The sequence below is a fragment of the Cyprinodon variegatus genome, unplaced genomic scaffold (genome assembly GCF_000732505.1).
Source record: "Cyprinodon variegatus isolate N-32 unplaced genomic scaffold, C_variegatus-1.0 Scaffold109, whole genome shotgun sequence".
NCBI classification, from domain to species: Eukaryota; Metazoa; Chordata; class Actinopteri; order Cyprinodontiformes; family Cyprinodontidae; genus Cyprinodon; species Cyprinodon variegatus.
In genome coordinates, this window is record NW_015150562.1 from 455,266 (window position 1) to 480,594 (window position 25,329).

The window sequence follows — 25,329 nt, forward strand, 5'->3', positions numbered from 1 at the left end:
CCACAGAGTCATTCCCCTGAAAGGACCACCTGTCTTCTGATAATTCCCACAACGTCTGAGCCACAGTGTTTAGGCCTAGTTAGATATCACCAATTGGAGACAGAATCTCTGTTTTAGCATAAAGATCCTAGACAAGCGAGTTCACTGCAGCGCTCATAGCCTGTTTAATGCCATCGGTGAATGGCTTTTTGTTAATAGTCAGAATGTCCCTTTAAATGTGCTGACCTTCTGTATACAAAGATCATTGTGTCCTCAGTTCTTTAACCTGCTCTTTGGCAAGGGACAAATTTTTAGTTTTTATATTATGAGCCTTTAGAGAGCTACTGGGAGCCACAATTCTGGGCTGGAGAGCACACTGCAAAAAACATCTACAAATAAGTTGACATTTCTTAAATTAAGTGTATTTACCCTTAATTTGAGTAGGTAAATAAGATGATTTACAATGGAATGGAAAAGCATAATCTTATAATAATAGAGTTAATATGGTCTTCAAATAATTGTTTTTTGTTTTCTTACTTTAATTGCAAATTGTCTTGTTCCATTGGCAAAGTGTCTCACTTATCTCCTCAATTAAAGAAAAAAAAATCACTTATTTTAAGAAGAAATGACTTATTTAGATTTACATATTTTGCAGTGCACATGGGTATAGGATACCTGCTCCAGAGTTCACTTGAACTCAGATTAGAGACATTTAGCAGTGACCCAAAACACACATTTAAAAGGCCAAAGGAGTGGCTTGCGTTGCATTCCTCGATCCAATTCAAGAGCTACAGAAATGGCCATTCAACCCAACTGAGCTTTAGATCTCTGTGGAAGAATTTGATAAAAAATACTTTAACAGGTGACCAATCCATTAGAGACATACCCAAAGCACCTGGGGGTGCAATTACTACAAAAAGTGCTTTGACAAGCTATTAATCAAAGGCTGTAAGTTGTATTGTACATGCGAATATTTTTATTTATTCTTAAAATTATTTAGCTTCTAGAGTATTAGGAGTACAATTTTCAGGAAAAGAAAGAATTTATATCACAAATAGATATAGATCAATAGACTTTGGTCCAAATTGAGCGAGATTTCGTATATTCAGGCGATTTTTTTGGGCTGTCAGTGGCATCTGGCAACCCTGCTGATGTAGTGATGGCGGAGCAGCAGTCATTGTCACGTCTGTGTTAATAACCAAAGCCAGTAAAATCGCATTATAGAGGTCTTAATGATGGTTGTCGTGTGATGCTTGAAGATAGATCGGTTAATCCACAGTGTGTATTCGTACTGTGTTTCACATTTGAGACGGACGCGTTTAACTGTGCTTCTATTTTCAGGAGGGGGGTCCATAAGTGGGCCAGTGTAGATGGAAAAATGCCAGGGTCGAAAATCGTTCCCAGTCCAAGCCTGAAAGCAGCCATATTGGTTTTGTGGTCAGGGTTGGAGAGAAACATCTGTGAATTCTCTCCTCTGAATTCTTTATGCTTATTGCTTATATATTTTTGGAAGTTTTATCTTCCAAATAGATAAAACACATAATTAAACTGCACCGTTGGACAGGTGTAAGAAATAAAGACAAATGTCATGTTGTTGTAATACTGCTTTAATAATCTTTGAAGTTAGCTGTGCTATGAAAACTTAGTATTTACTGAAATGATTCATGTTATATAAAGTTGGAGAACCAGCGAAGCCGTTACAGACAAGAAGACATCTAAAGCCTTTTGCAGCATCACAGTGCTCTGCATTAATCCACAGTACTCTATTTCCTCAAGGGCCTTTTAAAAGTGCAGCTTTTACATACTTTATGAAGTATTCCCATAACAGGGTGCTCATCTACTCTACAACCACTTCACATAGTAAGTTCAATCCAATGCAAAGATAAAAAAAATGGGTGCTGTCATGTCTTTTTACAACAAACTTCAATTTAGCTGTTTCAAACTTATTGGTGTTGCTCAAAAGTCACCTTATAGTTGCTATAAAAATCGACTAATGTTGAAGGTCACATTTGATTAAATGGATGGTTGAAAATGAAAATTTCCCATTTTCACAGTGATATATTCAATAGATGTGTTTGGTTCCTTGTAACATTCTTAAAAAAAAACAACCTAGCTTTACTACAGAAGAAACAAACGTACAACCTGTCTCTCTGGGACTAAACTTGCAGACTAAACTCATTGGGTTTAAGCTTTATACAGCCATAAAAAGGGCTTGATATCCATTAGTATGATCATATGTTCTGGACCACATGATGAGCCATTTCTGATATCTGACACAGGCCTTTAGATGCTCATTTAAATCATGAGCTCATATTTTAAGAAACTCAGGTTGAAGTCAACTTGAGCAAGGTTCTCAGGGCCTTTGCATTAGAAAAAAAAACTCCATTAATCCAGGTTTTTCAAACATGGGTTGATCTGCTAACAATCAGCATTTGGTTTCCTTACAGCTGGCAAAAAAAAAACCGTTTCTAACCCCTCGCTGACAAGCTGCACATCCTCTGTTCCCCCACCACTGCGTGTCTGGTGACACCATCATGCTGGGTCACCAGTGCAACATACATCAAGAAAGTAAACAACGGAGAGAAACATGGATGAAAGCCAGAGCTTAGCAAGTGTGCTTTATTGTTCTGCTCTATATCTTGTCTGAAACCCTCTAACCAGTGCTGCTCCATGTTTATCAAATGTAAACAGAGTTATTTTGGCGTGTTAGCTCAGACGCGACTAGTGCTACCAGTGTGTTGAAGTCCATGCGTTGCGTACAATAGTGTCATGTAATTAAACAAGTCAACCCAGCCCTAGTGTTCCCACAGCATGCCAATCAGAGCCGAGGCGATTTTAACTCGATACGCTTGCCGAGTCGTTTGACCGATTGTTCCCGGGTTTAATCATGTTTTTCGGCCAGTGGGAAAGGGGTATGATCCTTCACCATATCAAACAGTTGCATTAGAATCTATGTACAATGAAGACTTCGGGTCGTTGTTGTGAGAAGCTCAATCTTAGTCTCATCCTAACAAATTCAAGTTGAAACCACATCTAAGTCTGTTATATAGACGGTATGCAATCTATATAACTGGTATACAACAAGCAGTTTTCATACAAACTTGTGTTCTCTAGCTGGTCCCCACTTGGTGTCCGGTCTTGCTGTAATCCCTGGCATCTGAACTAAATCATTCCATGTACCTTTAACATTGCAAATACAACAGCCACATGTTTCTTTATGATGATCAGACTTTGTTTTAAATTCTGATGTGATACTGGCACTCTATGTCAGGAAATGATGCAGAACAGAATCAAAATGCAGGAAGGAGGCAGGCAGGCAAAATAAGGACTTGACTGAAGAAAAGGATTTTTAAAAAATACAATCACAACAGTTGAAAGGGAAATGGAAATGAAAAAGTCTGGTAGATATAACAGCTGTTGATTCAGCTGACAGAGTTTGGTTTGGTTCATCATCACTATACCTCTTTTCATAAATAGAAGAATTAAGTGATTGTAGCAAGTGTCTCTGTTTTTAAAGTTGTTTAAATCAGAGAAAACTATAATAACCTTTAGGGATATATAAAAACATATAAAACTGTAAAGATGTTTTGCTGGATTCAAATGTCTGGAAAGAGCACAGTTATGGCTGAAGAATCTTTGCTATGAGTCAGTGTTTGCACATGGACTTTATGTTTGATTAATCCTTGTCTTAGCGTCTTACGGCTGTCCATGTGTATCTACAGGATTGGAAATGAAACGATGAAAGCTAATGTTGATTCTCCCTGTGCCACCTGTTTCACTGATGTGCTTTGTGACTTGGCAACAGCACAATGACTGCTGGCACTCCCTGTTACCAGGGCGCTGGACAATGTCTCTGTGCTTCCTGTTTCATTTAGAGGAACAGTCAGAGCGGTGCGCTGGTGGCACTGTAAGTTCCAAGCAGCATCTAATAGGGACAATAACAGCAGTACCCCCACTTACTGGGTCTGAGTCATCTGATGAGCTGTTCAGGTGCATCCCAACATGCCACAGTGACTAATATACCTGACAGGGGGTCCCAGTGGAACATCTTTTGATGAAAAAAAGGACAGTGCATCATCTAAGCCACCCACTTCAACAGGTCAGTGATGCAGAAAACGCAGTAGGGAGAGAGAGCAATAAGCTACGACTTTTTAAAACGTGGATAAGTGTCTGAGTCATCTCTTTATTTTATTAACATCCCACAATATCAGAAAAGAGAGACACACACAGAAAGAAAACACTGTTCATTTCGGAAGCCCCCTCACCACGGCTCCTTCCCCCGATGTCATTAGGGTTATGTCTCTAATTTAGCTGCTTGCTTCACTTCACAGACAGCTCCTGTTCAAAATAGCTACAGGCCACCTGATGGCAGAGCTGCCTTCCTATTGGCGGAGCCCCGACAGGGACCTCAGCAGTGTCATAGTAACCATCAGTACAGCTTGTTGCAGGCAGCCAGTGAGCAAGGCTAAAAGAGCAAGAAAAAAGTGAGGTCCTCCATGTAGGAATTGATTGTAAATAAATGGAAGAGGCGGTTGAATGAAATGAGAGGCAGAGGAGTTCGAGATGTCTCAGCTTTGGACCAACAAGATAGCAGCATAAATGTACTGTACTATCACTACGATTTCCCCTTACAGTAAACCTGTTAATAAGAAAAATCAAACAATGACAATGCAAATACCTCATTATGAAGTCAATGCAGGAATGAACTGCAATGCTAAACATCAGCAGCACTTTTTTATGGATTTAACTGCAGTACAGTAGAAATTGTACTGTCATGGTAAATGGTAAAGCAGGCCAATTTAGAAAGACATAATGTATTTCTCTGTTTCTGAGAATAAATCAGACTAAATGTATTCCCACTATAGGTCAGTTAATATTACCGTAATGATTTTACTTAATGAATGTCAGAAATTTAGACGAGGTTTAAGATGTTTAATCAACAGTTCTACCATGTTTTATTTCATTAGGAAATCTACATATTGAATCCAGAACATAAGGAAAACATCTTGTGACAATGCAGATTGAATTGGTCTGAAAAGGCCCATTATCTAACGCTGACCCACTCTCCTGCCTGTTTTAGGTTTTTATCCAACTTCCACACACCTGTTTTAACTAAATCGATTATTAACAGGCCTTTTTCAGGCCTTTATTGCTGCTTAGGAAAAAAACATAATCACTTCAACATCACAACAAATTTGCATGATAGTGGGTACTGATGGTCAAAGTTGAAGAGACATAATCTAAAGTGAAGCAAGTTTTATACTGACTTGGACTGAAAGTCCACTCAACAAAGAAGATGACATCACTTAAAAATCGAAATGACCATCTATGTTTATCTAACACATGTCAACCATCTTTTGCAATTAAATTATGAATGATTGGCTAAAACCACCTTTCTTTGGATAATCGTTACATATAGACGCTGTTCGAAAGAAGGCCCAGACGCAACGGCACATCCTCTTCCAACTCAAATACAATCTGCTAAACAAGCTGCTGGTTATATTCTGCACTCCTCTATTGGGTCTGTTTTGTCCACATCCTGTGTGGTTTGGCTTTTCCACACAGAATAGATCCAGATTGCAACAAACAATTAGGTCTGCAGAGGGGATCATCAGGATGATCATTAAGCTGCCAAAAATGGTTCCTTAGAGGAAAAACTAATGGAGATGGGAAGAGAGAGTAACATTATGGAGAAGGGTGAAGAAATTAGTAGATAAGCCAGGATGAGGAAAAAATGAACAGCTAAGAAAAATGATAAGAGACTTGAGAGAATCCCCCTCTGTTGAGGAAGTCAGAGGAGGCATAATTTTCTGAAGCAGCGACTAAGAGAAAAAATATGATTTATTTTCTACAAGATTACAAATATCGACTTGGCATTAATGGTGCGGTAACATAATAATTATTACTTCCTTTGTTTTATTAGCCATTTGAAAAAAATAAACCCTACAACTATGCTTTACTGTGCTGTTCTGTAATAGTCCCACAACACAGGGCAGAGTTTAAAGACTTTAATCTGCTACTGCCTCGGGCAACAGGAACATCACAGCAGGTGTCGCAAAAATCCACAGTTTGGATGTACAAAGAGGTGATTACCATCAGAGAGCTGACACGTACTGCGAACCCCGTACCCTGATAATTAAACAGATAAAAATATCTTCACACTTATCACGCTGGATGATGTGATAATGAATAAAATAGAGGAAAAGTGAGAACATTAAATATCCTTTATTTCTTTATCTCTTTAACTCTATCACATGGTCCAAAAAATAAGAGGGAGACAATGGCTCCTTCCAATAAAAGGAAAGTGCAACAACACCCCTCATCCCCATGTGCAATACCTTTATAAATAGAAGATTAAAAAAGCTTGTTAGAACAGAATGAGTTGAACAATGCAGATTAAAAGGAGAAGAAAGGGAAGGGAGTCCATGGTGACAGCCACGCGTGCAAAGGGAAGAATCATTCTGGATCTCTAAGCTGGTGGCTGCAACTGGCCTTTCCTCTCATCTTTGTCGCATCATAGCAACCGCCTCAACTGTGTGGAAATGACCAGAAAGATGAGTCACAGATGGACTCAACTGAACCAAAATTCCTCCCGTCACTGAAGAGAACATCAGACTCCCTCCGTCCTTTGACGACTGTAAGGGATTCAATTATATTCTACACTAATTCAGTCATTGTTGGATTACGTTTGATTTTAGTTTTTAAAGCATAAACAGAGTTAATTGAAAGCCTTTCATTTTAAAACATTAGACATCTTTTCATGGCTTGACAAGCGCTTTTCTTTATTTAGTCCAAAAATATATCTAAACATTACTTTTGATCCTATAGATTTGTTTTCCAAAGAAGAAAAAACAGAAATAGGTTTGATAACATGAATTGATATAAGTCAGGCTCCATAGGCTAATATCACTTTTATGTTGTTTTTTTTTCACAATTAAGTGTTTAGGATCAAAGAACAGTAAACTTTACATATAGCCCTTATCCATAGCAACACTTCGATTTGCTACAGGAGTGATTGATAGTCATATCCAGAGTAAGAACGCGCATTTGGGATTCCAGCAAATTACGGTGGGAACTATTATCCACAAATGAGCAACAAATTACTCCAAGACAGCATCAACAACTCATCCAGGAGGTCACATAAATCTCATAACAAAACCTTTAATGATGCAATTCTCATTCAGGATTCAACAATAAGAAACAGACTGGGCAATCAAGGCCTGATTTGGGGTAAGTGCAAAGTGAAAATCACTAAGGGTCAAAAAAGAACAGAAAGGCCCTTAAAACATATGACGAAAAGATTATTTTCTTAACTGATAAAACAAAAGTGTAACCTTTTGGAAGGCATGGATTTGATTGCAGATCGCACTTTTGAGGAAAGAAAACAACAAAAAAACCTCATAACAATCACTTTCTATTATCTGGGGCTGTTTACAGTAGTTTCTCAGGAACTAAAATGGTTGCTGCATTTGACGAAACCTCACATTCTGTTCTACAGTAGAAAGTCCTTTAGAGGAATTGATAATTGGTTTGTGATTTTAAGCACTAGGTCAACTCTGAAAGAAAATAAAAAAAGTGCACAAAGGTTTTGGGTAGCTCAAAATCTGAAATTAAATTTGATTGAGATGTGGTGTCATAGCCTTATTACAATCAGATCGGAATTTAAACAAAACAGCAAAGAAAAGTGGGCCATAACACTTCTACAGTGATATAAAAGGATACCTTTCACTTTCAACTCAGAGGTTAGTCAAAAGCTGACATCTGTGTTCCCCACTTATGAAAATTTGCTGAGGATCTAGTCGCTTTGCCAACATTTTATACATTATCAAGACACATGGCAGGTGGCAAAATGTATTAGTTAACTAGTGCAACTCCACAAACCCCGATGAAACAGAAAAACTCAGGATTTACAATCATCACTTCAGAGGCCAGGGATATCCAGAAGGAAGAAAACCAGTAATAAAACAACACATATAGGGAAGCATTGCATTAGGAATCCCTTGACAGGGAAGGAGTGCGTTTTTCCCTATTGAATAAACCAATTACATAATTATATAAACTTTTGTTTTCATTTTTTTCTGTAAATGCCCTAATACAAATATAGAATAAACTTTTAAAAATCTCCCACCCACCTGTGCCTATTCAGCACAATAACAAATTAAACTAAAGAAGTGTTTTCATTCCCTCACTTGTAATAGTCTCTCTGAAAAGATACAGGAAAACATATAAATTATATAAATCATCATAAACTTTAGTTGAGTTCAACAAAACAAAGTGCATCGAAGCACAAATTTTGTTTGGTGGTGCTTTTAAAGACCAAGAAAAAGACTTTTAGTTCTGATATATCTGAATAGGTTGGGAAAAAAGATCAATTACAGCAAAACATGTTAATTTTAAAATCATCTGATTAAGTGAACATCTAAAAAGCATATTCCATTTATTTTTATCAGGATAATCCTTCAATGAAGCATCAAGAGGGTAAAGCTAGCATTAGATACAATCCATGTCGGCCCCACTGGAAACCTCCACTTTTTAAAACAAGCTAAAGTTCCACAGATCGCTTCGTGCCTGACACTAAAGTCAACTTCCCAATCCTTTGGATCTAGTTCATTAATATGTCTGAGCTGTGCAAACGAGTCAGTATCAGGCAGCTGGTCATAATCTTATGGTTAATCATATTAAAAATTTAAATCTTCTGTTCGTCAAAGCAGCAGATTTTATCAATCATTAATAAGTCAGTTTCTGTTCAAATCTATTAAATCAAAACTACATTAACAATCTTTATGCGAGTTTGCAAAGCGAACAGCAAATATGGGAACTCTTTCTGGGAACCAGCTTCTCAGATGTGACTATTTTAGGGTTAATGACAGATAGAGAAGCTATAAGTCTCAGCTTGCCACTTTAAGTTATGAATATGTTTAAATACATTGCTTAAAACATAAAACACATTATGTGATAGCAAATATAATTTTCATATCAATTGGTATATACATAATTTCTAACATAAGGCATTATGTAAACCCAATCAGCAACAAGTGTACAGCTGGAGGTAATTCTCAAGTTACCACAAGTAGACTGTAACCGGGCCTGTCAGTGAACAAGGGGAACTGCAGTGAAAGAAACCCCCTGAAATGGCGACAGTGCTGGGAAGGCTGGTGCACCGACGCAGCCACTGGCACTGGAGGTCTAATTAAAAACACAGCGCTTTCTGAGCAGCTGTGGACCGGCCCAAAATGGAATAGCTGGATACAGTGGGAAGAGAGGGAATAAAGACAGACACAAACCGGCATGTGACTGACAGATTTAATCAAGCTGTCAAATTTAAAAGCAAATATACCAGGTGAACTTTTTAAACTCTGTCATTTTAAACTATTATTGACCCTCAGCTACTGGTTTGCATAACATGCTTTAGTTTCAGTCAGAAATGGCCAAACATGCACAGCTTGTAAAAGTATCCAGTCACTTCTTACCATTACGGGCCTTGGAATCCTCTCAGTCCTCTCCATACCTCGTTTGCCACGCTCGCCGCACCCCGGCAAACCAAGGAGACAACGCCAGAGTCCACTCTGTTCGAGTGTGCGTTGGAGATGTCTCTATATTAGTTTAACTACTGCATGAGTGTGTTTGTGTGTATGTGCGCGGTGTGTATGACAAGTAGACAGACAGAAAAGTGTTTGAAAGTAAGGGAGCGCACTCTTAACCTCCAGTCCCTGTCACACGAGGCCGCGCATACGCACATGCCCACCTCCCACCTCAACAACCCTGCGAGGAGCATGTACAGAACCGAAGCTGGCTATAGGGGTAGAAGGAGGGGGTCGGGTTTCAGGACTTGTGCTACATTTGCAATCTGGGTAAATATATTTAGCCCTGGCAGGACAGAAACAGGGCCGTGAACACACTGAGACCCAGAAGGAGGTTTGGTATGCAGTCGTCAGCCATTCAGTGGCCCAGCTGAGGAGAGAGAGAAAACTGGGCAGTGACAAGGAACCCGCATCCCTCCCCAACCCCCTGACTTCCATTTGTTTTGTTCCATTACTCTGATCCTCTGCTCCAATGTCATTCTCCCCAGCATCTCTTTTTGTCCTTTTGTGTGTCTCCAGGAAAAAGAAGAAATATTTGGGATAGAGACAGGAAAAGATGTAAGACTGAAGGATACGGAGATGCAGTAATAAACTAAAGACATAAAGCTCTTTTTTATAGTTTACATTAACTGAAATTTTAGAATTGAAGCATTTTACGTCTTTTCATATCCGTCACTGAATCGTATTATACTAAAAATGGTCATACACATAGAATGCATACATGTCTCCTCCTTAGTTGCTATTCATCAAACCACCTGGCTCCAGGAAAAAAATAACATTTGATTTATGAATTTGTAAATTTATATTATTTTATTATAGAGTTTAACTAAAAGAATCTGCATATAAAATATAATGATGTTCATAGTCGTTTAAATGTGTCCTCTGACATGTTCTAGGGATCATTTAAAACACTTTTGGATGAATATATGAGGTAAGTATATATTTAAAGTAATTGTAGATTTATTTTACCTAACTGTCTTCAGCAGATAGTAGAACAATTGGTTCTTAATACCAAAAGGGTTGACTCTGCCCACAAGAGGGCGACCTTTGACACAGGAAAGGGCGTTTCATCATCTCTTCACTTTATTTCCCTCCTTTATCTGTAGGAAATCAAAGGAGGGAAATAAAAATAAATAAAAGGATGCAAAGAGATCCAACGGCTCTAAGAAAGACCTTATCAAACATAAAGAGCAATCAAGCTTTAAAATGCTTAAAAAGAAGTAGAGATTTCCTTCATGCATAACCTTTTTCTTTTCCTTATTTGTTAGGCGTTATGTTTTAACCTCAAGATGAAAAAAACCCTTTCCCATCACCTAAATTGCTCCTCAACACATCTTTATCTAATTTGCATTCACAGCTTTTAGTGAACGGATGACAGAAATTTGAAAAAGCACATGTTTGTCTGGAGATTAGCTTCATCCTGCTCTATCAGCGAACATCTCATTGAACAGTCCATTAGCCGTGTTCTCTTTTAATTAATAACAAATTGCAGTAGAAACCCTTTCATTTTATGCTGTATCATAATCATATCTTGGGTCTGTGAATGTTTTCTGGCTCTTAATTATTTGCTATAATTTGTAAAACAAACTTGTGTTCTTTTTATTGACATCCTCGCTGGTCTCAGTCTGAGCAACAGGAAGCACATCGACAGGGTCGAACTGCTGCAACACATAGACTTTACCTTTTTTATTTTGCTCACCTACAGGCAAGAGTGTGCCTTTGTTGAACTTGACACACAAACTTGTGAGACATAAGCCTGTGTGCCGCGCCCTCAGACCCATCCTCGGTAGAGAGAAAGAAGAAACAGAAACACATTGGGCGCACAAACACGGTAACACAAACCCATCGAAACATCCTCTGCTTCATCTCTCCATCCCACCGCCGCACGCACGCAGGGGGAGATTCAGCAACCCGGTTGCCATAGAAACCAGGCCGAGTGTACCAGCCGGCTCTGCCGTCGGTTGATTGTGCCTCTTGTGCGTTTGTGTGTGCGTGGTGAGCTTGTTGTGCGCTTGCGTGGGTGTGTGTGAGACTGTAAAGCCTATAAAGGGCTATGCTTTCCGTTTGTATGCACAGCTATATTTATCAAATCCTATATGTTGCCTTAGCAATTTTCAGCTTAAATGCAAAACTACATGTATGTTAAGAATTTCCATATAGTTTGCAAATGTACGCTTTAATGCAACAAGAAAACTGAGAGAACATTTCATTCTAACTGATAATGTGTTGCTTACACACTGAAAGATATCATAAATACTATCTGCTGACAGGCTGCAGTCCACGTGGGTCTTCTCTCTCCTCCGAGTTAATGAAGGACAAGGCAGTAGGAAGGGCAATGTGTGCAGGCGAGAATGCTGCTAACCTTTAGAAACCACAGGAGACTTCAGCTCCCTGTGTTCACCGACAGGGATAGGATTTTTTTTTTAAAAGCAGCAAACCAAACAGTTAAATGTCATACAGCACCAAGCACATCAGTTTCTCTCTCAAATGAAGAGGTCAGACAGAAACGGGTGGCTCTCTCAGCTATAACACCATAAGCTTTCAGAAATGTCATGTCCAGACACGGAAAGCTGCGCTGTTCATGACGATTGATTGAGGATGCCTTAGTCCAGCCTTCCTGTTGTAGAAATGCTTTGATGAGACAGCCAAAGATTCCACATAGTAGGTGGGAATAAAGTGATTATTACGGGTCCAGTCCACCATCGATCATCAAGAAAATCTCTGCTTTGGCTGTATGAAAACTTAGCTGCATGATTACAAAGCCTTCTCAGTTCCTTTGATCTGATTTCCAAGCAGGTGAAGAAATAAAGACATGTCTCATTTACTGATAAGAATATAAAGGTGTTGTCATTCTGGGCCCGACTGATCAACATTGTTTATATTCTGCTGTGCTCCAAACTGCCAAGCTGAGGGCTCATTATTTCCACCTATGCCAACCCACCCATTCCCAATCAGCACAATTCAGCTCACCTTGTCTCTTGGCTTTATAAGCCTATAGCGGTGATATAGCCATTGCCAGATTTTTTGAAACCCACTGTGAGACCTGCCTTGCCTTACATAGCCCTGCCCTCCCCTTATCACGTCTTGTTCTGTCTCTTGATTTTGCCCATCTCATCTTACCCATGCTGTTTTCTCTCGCCTGCTTTTAAACATTCGGGAACACAATCCTGTTTCTGACTACAGAATACCTGCCGCAAGCCTCCTCCCCTCGGATTTGGTTGCCTAAATCCACCTCCATGGTTCTGACCAAAGATTCAAGATGTTACTAAGCTCTGTCAGAAGCTGTCTATATGAAAAGACCAAGTCTGTCTCGCCAACTATTCACCTTTGGTGATGTCATCTCCCTGTCTTTTGCTCCCACAAACAAATAATAGCAAAACTTTCACGTCTCCACAAGAATCCTAAGAAGGTTGGTAACTTTCTATCCGAAGGACTAAGTTATCTAAATAACAGACGAACAGTTATTTTTGAACATGTTTTTCTTTATTTAATTTTTAAGCTTTTAAAGCCACACCATACCATTTTAATGTCAAAACATAAGCTTTGAACTGTTGTTACTGTTTTTTCTGACGAAACTGAAACTCCATTTGTTAAGTATAATTTTTTAAGGGTTCCAAATAACCTTTATTTATTGGTTTGTACCACAAAAATTCTTAAATCTGAGGCAACCGGACTTTTGCTCAGTTTTTCTGAAGCTGTTTTCGACACCTAAGCAGGAGACTGTCAAATTCAGTCAGCTCGCACTAGAGAAATCTGTAGTTGTAGTGCAGATGTTATTAAGCATGGAGGGCTTTCCTCCTAAGCACATTCAAGTATGATGCAAATCAATGATCAACCCATCATCCGCTTAAGTTGTTGGAGTCTTTGTGTATGGGCTATGTGTTACGCCTTTTGAATCATAGGTGTAATTTCTTTGGAATGAATTCTGGGACCAAATTGTGATTTTTGGAGGATGAAAACACAATCAGCTCGCGTCCCTACTCGGGATTTTCCCTTTAAACAAAGATGGCGTCGTTAAACCCCTCTTTCAAACAATCTGTCCTCTCTGTTCAAAATTTTTTGCCATCATAGGTGCATCCTTTGCTCTTAAGTTGCAAGTCTACAGCTGAATCTTGCTCCAAGCTATTCACTCTCCTATATTTTGCCATGAGTTTGTGTTTTGTTTCTCCAGTATAGGAGTACAAACAGTCCTCGCTGCAATGCAGTGCGTAAATAGCACCACTCAGCTTTGGTTTGGATGTCTAGTCTTTTGGCTGAACCAGTTTTGTCTGAGTCTTGTTGGGTTTGAACATAGCTGTTATTTTTAGACAAACTCATTGAGTTTCTCAAAAAAAAAATCCTGACTCATATGGATTTACAAGGTTTTTGTGTCTGTCTGTTTTCTCCTCTGTGTTTGATGCAGTGTTGTTCTTCTACTAGTTTGTTTTGCCGACTTAACAAATCCCCAGTTTGGATAATCACATGCCTCAAGTGATTTCCTGTTTTTATGTTCTTTTTATCTCTTCTCTCCCCAAATGAGCAAATATTTTCAGTCCAGTAACTCAAAATTCTAACAACAGAAAGTTTAATTTTCAGTTGTTGATGTGAGTAAAAGATGCAGATATTGTAAGTTCTTGGTAAGCCTCAGTACCAAGCAGAGTTCTGCACCAGAATAATTATAATCAACCAGTTATTTCATGCAAGCTGGACTCCACAACTGCATCACACTGCTCATCTTCTATGAAAACTGATGCTCATTGTGAACACCTAAGCTCTTTGTTCAATTGTCTTTATAAGCCTGTTTTTGGTTTTGAGATCATCAAATAACATTTTGCCAAAAATATAAGAAGTGATATTTAAAGTTTTGTTTGTGTAAAATGTATGTTAACTGTTGGTACTAGTTATAGTGTGTGTATTTTGGATATTTTATCTTATAAAGTAAAACAATCTCATCAGAACTTTTTAAAGCAGAGGAAAAGAAAGGATTAAACCAAAATGATTGACTTCTTAGCATTAGATCAGCCTACTTTAATTATGTTTAATGTAACTGTTCTTAATCAAATGGGACAAGAGAACGGTTGCAGACCCGATTACCTGAGGAGAAGTGTGAATGTTACCTGTCGGACAAAGCTGTTCGAGGTGGTGTCAGAAGAGGTGCTCCCATCTGAGCGCTTAAATCGGCTCTTCCTCTTAGCATACTTTCCCTGAAAGGATAGAGAGGAAAAGGAGAAGGAGGGTTAGAGAGCGAGGAAAATGTTGAGTCATCTTTCATTCTAATAATTAACTTGACATATTTCTTAGAAACCCTCGTTTCCAGGAAAGCTTGACAGCCATTAACATTTGGAAGAGCATTTGTTAAAAGCCTTTGAAAATGATCAGGCAGTCAGATGGAGCCAGAGATAGAGCGGCAAGAGTCCCAGACCACAGAGGAAGTCGACCAAAGAAAATGTGCCCAGAGCCTTAGTTGCCATCCTTGTTTTTCATGTTGTGATTCAAAATGAGACCCTGTAATCTGATTGGAAGACCTCTGGCAGATGGCCTATTTGGGTTAGCCTGAGGCCACACATTGCATTACGAGCCAACCCAGCTAACATTGTCATGGTTACACAATACAGAGTAATCATATTTGATGACAATTAGAAGGCTAGCTATTTCAGCATGAAAAGAAGACAGCAGTAAAGAACAAACGCAAAAAATCAATACACCCTCAGCATGTACACATCATCTCCTCTGTAGGATCAAGTGTCAGGAGGTATCGCTCAGTGGCAGAGCATTTGACTGCTGATCAGGTGGTCTCCAGTTCAATTCATGATGTCTCCAGCTTTTATATCTCTGGAGCATAAGGTGTATTACACATTGAACAGAATGCGAGGTGTACATTTTATCTTGTTTACGAAAATCTCCTGCAACTAAAATGAGTCATGCACAAATGTAATGAATTCAGATAACCAGCCTACAGTGCATTTAGACCGTGAGCAACAGCAACTATTCTTAACAGGTGCCTTACATATTCTTTTCACGTGGACATTTTAACATGAGCCTCATTTGGTTTATTACTCACACCCTGAGAGGCAATTAAATTCACGCACAGCTGAACGCACACACTTTCTTACAGTAACCCAGTTATCCCTTCCATCTCCTACATGCAGAATAAAAAGTCCCCTATGCTTGACTTGCAGATTAAACAGAGAGAGATAAACAAGGAACCCATAATGAGTAACCTCCGCCCGTATTTTGTCATCACAGGCACACGCTGTCCAATATGTATAAAGGAGGCTGTCGTGTCGCTGTAAAGCAAACATGACTTGTGCTAATGTAAAAATACCACACTCGGTCAAGAGGTTTCCAGAGGAAACAGATATTAGAGACACACATTAGCTGAATGATCTCAGGCTGCACTAGAGATGACGCTATTTTATGGAAACATTAAATCCAACATAGATGTTTGGACCAACTTTTCTTCACATTTTAGGTTGTGGACTTCCTCCAAAATCCATTCGAATATGATATTTTTTAAACATTCCTAGGATGACAAATTGAAAATATATTAGGACTGTTTTGTAAATTTATTTGATAAATGTGAAAATTTTAACATGCTAGACAGTCAAGAAGAAAACTACAAAAAACAATTTTTGTGCTAATTTTAGTTCACTGAAGGAAAAAAATCCTACTTGCAATCCCACTTTTTATGCTTATGTCACTGTTTAAAACCTAGAGACACTCTAAAACATTTTTTTTTATCTTATAAGAATTGTTTTTAAATAATTCAACAATATTTCAGTAAAGAAAAATAAATATGTTAACTTTACACAGTTTCATCCATCTTGGCTAATTACTGTAACTAATTCCATCTGATGAAAAGGAACATGATTCTGCCAACACTGTGTTTCAGAGTGGATATGTTTTCTTTTGGTGATTCTTGGTGTTTTGTATAATTAACATATTAAATTCTGGCCCAAAAGTAAAAGATTGTTGACCTCAGATTGAAATACATGATCCTAGAAGGTTTTTGGACATTTTTCATTATAGGGTTTCTTTGATAAAAGACGAGTGAAAGATGAAGGAGGAAATAATATCTCAAAAAGAAACACTCCATACTTTGATTTAAAGGAATTCAAAATCTGATTGGAACCAAATTCTTTGATATTTATTGATCTGCAAAATGTTTCAAAGCTGTTCCTAGGAGCTTGGGATCCCAACAAATCACAGTAGCAACCATTATCCACAAATGGGGGAACAAAAACATGCTAATGTGGCTAACCTTTACATTTCTGAGGGGTGACCAGCAAGAGGTCAAAAAATCCTATAACAAGCAGCTCTAATATGTGATTCAACAACAAGAAAAAGGAGAAAAGAGCAAAAAGGGCCTAAATAGGAGTTGTAAGGTGAGAACCAAGAAAAACAAATATGAAAGCTAAAACCCATGTCACATCTACCAAAACACAAAAAATCTTTGTGATCCCCATTTTTTTTGGAAAAATATTTTCTTGATTAATGTTTTTTTTTTTGGAAGGCGAGGTTCTTGTCACATTTGGCAACATGAAAAAATCCCTCAGAAAAGATCATACATATATTCAAACATGGTGGGAGTACTGTGATCTTTGTGGCTGAATAAAAAAAAAAAAAAAAAAACGGCAAAGAAGAGTTTCCAAAAATGTTACTCAAATATTTATAAGACTTCTGTGATGTGATTAAATCTGGATTACAAAGTAAAGGGGTGTGAAAACGGTGTGGTGCGGGCGTAACTAAAAGAACAGGAATCATGATGTGATGGTTTGCCGTGAAAACGCAGATGAGTGACTGTACTTAGTTCTGCTCCAGAGCAAAAATAGAGCATGATATCACTGCCCACCTACACAGACAGTAAAAAGGATGTCAGGACATCTTGAAAATGCTCTTCAACAACATTTGCAATGAATGAGGAAGTAGAAAATGTTTATCCTTTCTATGGTTTTCTGCATTTTAGACCATCTCAAACATGAATCTTATTTTTGCATATTTTTAAAATTGTCATATAAAGCTATGTTTTAAGAGAAACATTTTTCTTTTTTATGTGGTAAATCACTTGGGTTAATATTTTTGTTTTTAATACAAAAGGTCCCAGATACATTTCCTCTAATCTGTGTTTTTAAAGGAACATAGTCATGTTTTTTTAAAGTGTTTACACCAGTGGCTCACTCTGGTTCCGTACTAGTACGTAAGTTGTTTTTTTTTTTAAAGATTACCTGCTTACATCACACATCTACCCAACATAATGAATACAGCTGCATGTCAATGTACTTTGAATTTTGCACATATTGTTTGAGCACAATCAATCCAAAGGGCTTTCTCTAAATACATCCTGCATAGAAAATGTTAAATATTATAGGGTAAAAGAGGAACATATCAAAATGATGCTACCAACAACAACACAATAAAATTATTTGAAACGTTTTTTATTTATCTACATTTAAAAGGCCTAATATCGGTTTTTTTTTTTTGTTTGTTTTTTAGGAAGGTACCTTCCGTTGTTGAATTTTTATGGAAACAGATATTTTAGAGCGTAAACAGGGAACATCTAGTCCATACAGTTTAGTTTCAGTATAAACAAGCATCCTGCTCTGTACAAAAAGTTTACTTTTAACTTAGGAGCATAAGTTGCATCAGGTCCAGGCTAGATTCTGCAATGTCAGCTTCAATCTGGACCCACCATTTTTTAACATTGATTGAAATGTTAATTTTTAAGGATGTAATATGTACTTATGCTTGCAGACATGTTTACTCTTTTAATGATGCAATTAAAAGAGCTTTACTGGGTGTTCTATAAATAACCGTTTTTAAGATGCTTCATTCACATTCAGGGAATCAAAACAGATGGGTTTGTGTCAATTTTTATGAAAATGATTCAATATCTATAACAAATGTCTGGTATTGATAATATTGAAAAAAATAATAATCATTTTGACAACCCCTGTGAAAGATATTTTATTGATTTTTTTCCCAGATAAAATCATATAATTGCTAAAGGAGCAGGTCATATTAGGATTTGAAGCTTTGATACGTGTCTTTAATTTAAAGATACATAAAGTAAAATAAAATTAAATTCAAGCTGTTTGTTTTGTTTTGGGCCTTTTGGTTTCATTGGACTGTAAATTATTACCTACATTTTACTTTTTTTTCCTCGCCAAATTAATGTTTTCAGCTCTTTTTAGAAAATATATAATAATAATTGAGCTTTATTGATCTCACATTGGAAAAATTTACCTGTATTAAACCCATCCCCTTGGAGAGCAGTGGGCTGCCATTGTGCGGCGCCGAGGGAGCAGTGTGGGGTTGAGGCTTTTGCTTAGGAACCCAGAGTGCAGGCTGTGGGGATCAAACCCACTTGCAAACTTCTCAGAGCACAAGCGCACTGATCTAACCCACTGGGCCAACTCCCCACTACTGAACACATAAAAGTAAACATTTTTAAATTGTCCCTAAAAACAAAAATGAGCAAGAATAGAAGAACAGCTTGAATGGACTTAAGAACATAAGAAGAGGAAGAAGAGCGGAAGCTTATGTTGCCACCATTTTAGCTGTTGTTCAGCTTGTTAACACAAAAAGAAAAGGGGCGGTGGCGAGGGTGACACATTTCCAATGGTACCAATTAGTGGAGCAGTTTAAATAAGCAGAGTGATTGAATGTTGAGCAAGAAAGAAGCTTGAATCTTTTCACAAAAAGACAACATCAGAAGTTACCCATTCACTTAAACCCAAACGTTTCCTGTATGTCAGTCTTGGAATAACTTCCATGTATTTCTAAAACAAGTCCAAGTGTTGTTTCATTTCAGTTGTCAGTTTATTCTTCTTTCTTTTAATTTTCTTAAAAATGAAACAGGCCATTAGTATTACTTTTATGTGTGTTATGAATCTCTCCTGTTTTAAGGGGCTAAAAAGTTATTTCTCCACCGAGACCCTTTTTTTTGCACTTCAAGTGTAAGGTATAGGTGTCAAATAAACCCATGGCGTGGAGAAAAACAATAATTTTTAATTTATCTTTTTTTACACTCTAAAACCATAAAATTATGTTTGTTGTTTTGTTGTGTTTTTTAAAACCTGTCAGCTAACAGCCGGTCTATATATGGTGTGCTGTACTGGGTAAAGGGGTTATCTGTGAGGTTTCTGGTTATTCTTCCTAAAACAAGAAAATTATCTTTTCTTTTTTAATTCCTTTTTAAAGAGATATCATGCATGTTTTATTGAAAATATATTTAAATTAGCCCTTTTATTTGACACTTTATGACTAAAAGATCATTTGATGAGCAGACTGGCACCTCAGTAATTCATCTATAAGCCATTGGCCTATTTTTATGAATATACTTCGGGTCAGAAGTTCCCACGCTGTTCCTGCAGATGTGACATCAAGCACTAGGTCTGACCTAGCAAATGATGGAAGCGTTATATTTAGTATGGATTTAGTGAATGCTCTGAAGCATCTACTCAGAAACCAATGGTGAAAACTATTAAATAAATAAAAAAAAAACATTTCAAGTGGGAGCAAGAGCTGCGAGAAGTTCTGTAGTTCTGTGTTTTGGCCACAGGGGGGCAGTATCATTTGCACACCATGCCTCTTTAAGAAACAATTTCTGTTCAACAGATGTGTTGTTATTGTTGTGTTGTATCTACCTTCCCATGCCATTTTTTTTTTTTTTTTTTTTTTTTTTTGGAATCGTAAGAAATGACTTCCCACCATTTACTTTAAGGTATATGGCTATTAAAAAAAAGATATTTCTTTGGATCTAACTTTCCTTTCCCAAGGATATCTTGTAACTGTGCAACACAGTGTTGTACACTTGTGAAGGAAATCAATACATGGTTTTACTTTTTTTTTGTACAAAATTAAAATCTGTTTTGTTGGGATATAATTTTTTGATTACTTTGCTGAAGGACCTTTTGCAGCAACTACAGCTGAAGATCTTTTAAGGTGTGTCACTACAAGTTTTGTAGATCTCAAGAAATTTCTGCAATTTTTCTTCTCAAAGATGTCTGAATTTAGCCATGTAGGGGGATCTGTACACACCCATTTTAAAGTCTTGCGAACACATCTTAATAACTTCTATATCAGGTCCATTAAAACGTCGGAGGGAAATCATATTTAAATGTCAAATTATTCTGGCTTAAACATGCATATAAATGTACTCTATCAGACGATATTTTTGCGAAATTTAGAAAATTTCTATTTTGTCTTAAAATCTGTGTTTTGTTTTTTTTTTCATTATCTTATGCAGGCCAGTTATTTATACGTCAGCGTGTACACCTATATTCGACCAATCATGTATCAACAGTAATCTGTCAATCAAATTTTTTCGGCATCTTGATTCACATGTCACAGCTAATATACGCAACGCTTCGGCTCGGCTCGTCTGGAGCTGCTTTTCACCTCCTGTTATTAATAGTCTCTAGATAATAATTAATTCTGACTTTTTTCATTTAGTGGGGGAATAATAATAATACAGTCAGATAAACAAAAATCAACCCTGCATTAAACGTTAAACATACCATTAATCTACATATACATTTATATGTATATGTGCAGCATGTGAAATCCTACAGGCATTCTGACTGCACTTGATTTTATTAAGAAGTGTCATATTAAAAGCGGTTGAATACAATTGAGCTAATATTTCATTATTATTTGTATAACATCTCGAACGTCACAAATCACTTTTTTTTCCCACTTCCTAGATGCACATTTCCCTTTAGTTTGTCTATCATAAGTGTGAATTATATCAATTCAAGTATGTGATTGCTTAGAAGTAAAATTACAAAATTACAATTACATTTATTATTAGAGAAATAATAAGACAGTTAAACAAAAAAGTTGACAAATAAGAGAAAAAAAAAACCTTACACTGTGATCCAAAGTTAAAGTCGTGTCAACAGTCTTTTCACATCACTTTAAAACAGCTGGCTCAAACCCAAACTAAATATATAACCAAACACGTAAACTATTTTCATTGTAGCTAATCAGCTGCAGCTTGTTTAGATAAAGCGATACACAGAACTCACTTTTAAACATTTCACCAAATAAGTCAAGTTGAAAAGGATGCTATGAGCATCTCCAGATGAGATTTAGATGGCATCAAATAAATTTGGTTGCAGCCGATTAGAGTCTGAACGCCTTTCGAGCAGGAGATGATGCATTGCCACCAAATATATTAGCAATTAAGATGTTAGATGAAGCAATGTCACAGCTTGAAGGACTCTATGATCTGAGGGGAAAAAAAGGGAAGGCCAACTAATGCCTTATTAGATGTTCGATATGGAGCACAGATGATCTGTGAAAACCCACTGCAGCTGAACGTGGCTGTCGTTCATGTCAGGAAAGGGCAGAGAAATGCCAGAGGAAGTGGGGAGGAGAGGCTTCCTGTTGGTAAACATCCTCCCAGATTAGGAGTGTAATTAAGGAGGGTGTGTGAGAAGGAGGCAGGTGGTTCAGGAGCATAGTGGGGGACTTCTTCACTCTTTTGGGCAGAATCCCCCATCTTTTGAGCTCAGATATCTGATCTGTAATCTTAATGGAGTCTGTAGACACCATCTTTAATATAAGAAGCCCTCCAGCTTTGAGTTCTCAACCCACAGTTTGTTTCTTTAGAAACACACACGTTAACATGAGGAGAAGCACACGTCCAACACTAAAAGGACAAGATAAGATGAACACCCTGCTGCCTCAACCTGTTTCTGGCTGCAGCTTCTCTGCAAGTAAAGCTCTGATTTTGAAAAACAAACAAGATGATGATGATGATGGTGATGGTGGTGATAGTGGGACACTGACAGAGGAACTAGAAGGAGGTGAGGGGGATGGGAGAGATAAGAGGGAGCTGGGAAGAGTGGGAGTAAAGTGGAGAGAGCAGGACTTGGCATGGTTTGAAGCGCTGGTTCTCTCTGGTGAGGTGTTTTTTTTCTCCTCTCTCTCTTCTCCAGAGAGACAATGACTGAGCTCAGCGTAGGCGTGTTTGTTCTAGATATTCTCCTCTTATTTTTTTTTTTTTATCAATTTAAATAGTTATGACTAAACATGCCCACATTACACACAAATCACTGCCTATTTGTGGCTTTAAAAACTCAAAGGAACATTAAAAGTTTAAACTGGATGACTTTTTTTTTCTCTCATCCCAATAATAACATAAATTTAACATCCCCAAATAAAAATTTAACAGTCTTATAAGTAAGATTTATTTATTTTTTATTACTAATGTCAACAAGTGGGTTTCATTTGATCGTGTGGATAATTTTAGTTTCTATTATAACAGATTAATTACAGAGGTGTGGTTTTCCTCAGAAAAATCAACAGAAAAGAAACAAACGGACATCCTGGGTTTATATCTCGGCGCTCTGATGAGAAAAAAAAACAGCAATTGGAAATAAAACATAAATCGGAACTGCTATTCTAAATAAACAGGATGTTATTCCTAATTCTCCTTAAACATGTTTAGTTTTGATGATTAAAATGAGGTTTTCTATGAGCGCATGGATCATTGGAGCGACAGGGGAGCCGAACAACCTGTTAATCTCCAGAAGTGAAACAGCTTTGCATTTAAAAAAACCGACTTAGAATCAGAAATCACTATAAAATTACGATAGCAATTAGACAAAATTCAAAATGTTGAATCGGTGGTCTTACCTGCGTGTGCGGATGGTGGTCGATCATACCCATGGGGATCTCCTGGTTTGGGGTCGAAGGCGTCCTGGACATACTACTACTTTTCTGTACCATTTGATTTTACTTTTTAAAGAATCTCTTCCAGTTGTATGTTTATGATGGAAAGGAGCGACTCATCTTTCCTTTCTGTCCAGGGGAGGGGAGAACTCGGAGGTCGATCTGTGGTGGCTGGTTAAAATAATGGCAACAGCTGCCTCCCTCCAGCCTATAGCGTTACACACTGGCGCACAGAGCGCAGATGCCGCTGTCAAGTGTGCGGAATGACGCAGATGCGCATCCGGTCAGACAAATAAAAGGACCTAAAAAACAGAGGATCAATACTACTAATATTACTACTATTAATAATAATAATGATACAAAATGACAAAACCTATCAAATATAAATTCAATTCATTTTATTTTCCCTTTTAACTGGAAGAAACGTCCAGAAGAACCAGGCTCAATAAAACTACTGTTTATTCAAGGAGATAGAAGCATTCGAACAAAAAGAAGTAGATATACAAAAGGTAACTGTTTACTAGCTCCACAGGTGGCCCCATCCAGGAAAAACACAGCCAAGCATCCGAGCTCCAAGCCAGTTCCCACATCAAAGGATGAAAGAGAGCAGGTACAGTTAGTCATAGTAAGAGGAACAGGACTACACTGAAAAACAGGCCCCATTCAATTATCTCTAATCTAAGGTGTTGATTTTTCTCTCCAGCATGGTGTCACAGTCAAACAAGAACAGACCATTTGAAGCAATGTCAGGAAAAAGCAGAGAGAACATAAAGTTATGGGTTTAACGAACAAAGACTGCAGTATGTGAGAATAGAGATGGGATGAAGTAGAATGATGAAAAGTGGTCACCATGTCCTCCAGCAGCCTAAGCCTATAGCAGCATAAATGTCGAAATTAGCTCAGGATAATCTAACCTATTTGATGAGGTATGACAAAGGTAGAACCGGTGAGAAATACAAATAAAATAGGTCCAGAATATGCTTCCTCTATAATGTGTTTATTTCCCGTGTGTTCTGTTCACAGTCTACTCTGTCAACATTACAAATTGGGAAAGAGAGCAGCCATAAAAAACTAAACAAATTAACAGTTTGATGCAAAATAAGGTATTTCAGAATACTTTACATATGAAACGACATCATATGAAATTTCTGTTCAACTGATATTTTAATAATAACATGAACACTTTGGTACTTAGGTATGTATTCTTTCAAGATAAGGTGTATCTACATTGACAGTTATGTTCTGTAAAAAGATATTCAAATAATATAAAGTCTGTAGCTAAATCGATGGCAGCGCTGTCTTTACAATCTCGTACAAGAATGAGGACTACTGGAAAATTATTTATGTTTAATAATCGTCACAGAAAAAAAAATCCGTAGCTGTAGAAGCGCTAAAAATAAAAAATTAATTAATTAAATTAAAAATTAAATAAAAAATTATAGCATATTTACATTGCCAAAGTGGAGGACACACAGGTAAAAATGTATATCCAAACTTCACAGTTATTGATTAGTATGAGTTTTAAACTTTTCCAGCTCTATATATAATAAACTATCTGTGCTGCAGAATTAAATCTAGATAGTAAAAAGAATATACTCTATTGCTGCTGCTGATGATGTAATGTTTATGTTTAGATCCCTTCCTCCAGATGCCCCATTATTCGCCTAACCATAATGCTTTTATTTTTAAGGCAACATCCTCCGGCTACCAGCGTGTTTATGTCCAGCTTTACAAGGTTTGTGTTGCTGTGTGTGATCAACAGCCTCCAGCTGGAAGCTGATGTCTACGCCCAGATGAGGAGAGACTCCACCTTCAAACAGTGAATGATGAGAGAGCAGCTAGAAGGCCAGCAGTCCACACACATCCACAGAACAGAGGTCCTGCAGGGCTTCATTGGTGCACAAAACAACTCAGCTTCTTCTATTTAAGATATAGAGCAGGAAGGCACAGTGTCTAAAGAGAAAGAACAATGGTGCTTTCTTTAGGGAAACAAATGACCTAAGGTTGCCCTCACTCTGGAAAAGACGAAGGCGTATGAATGTAAAAATATAAAAGAGATGATCAAAGCTCTGTGAGCTGAGCTGCATCTACAGTCATGACAGAATGAGTT

General features: G+C 37.6%; 1 protein-coding gene across 5 annotated transcripts in view; it reads right to left on the reverse strand.

Annotated features, from left to right (window-relative positions):
• cacnb1 (calcium channel, voltage-dependent, beta 1 subunit) overlaps positions 1–23,407 on the reverse strand; it is a 46,509-nt gene extending 23,102 nt beyond the window's left edge. For 4 of the 5 annotated variants that reach the window (XM_015374839.1, XM_015374838.1, XM_015374837.1 and 1 more), the window contains exons 1-2: positions 23,184–23,407; positions 14,657–14,743 (exon numbers count right to left, since the gene is read on the reverse strand). In XM_015374839.1, the coding sequence (XP_015230325.1) occupies positions 14,657–14,743; positions 23,184–23,276 (180 nt within the window). In that variant the 5' untranslated portion in view covers positions 23,277–23,407. Of the gene's footprint in view, positions 1–9,449; positions 9,726–14,656; positions 14,744–23,183 lie in introns of those variants that run through there. The other variant, XM_015374840.1, reaches the window with a different exon arrangement.
• Between the last annotated feature and the right edge of the window lie 1,922 nt (positions 23,408–25,329).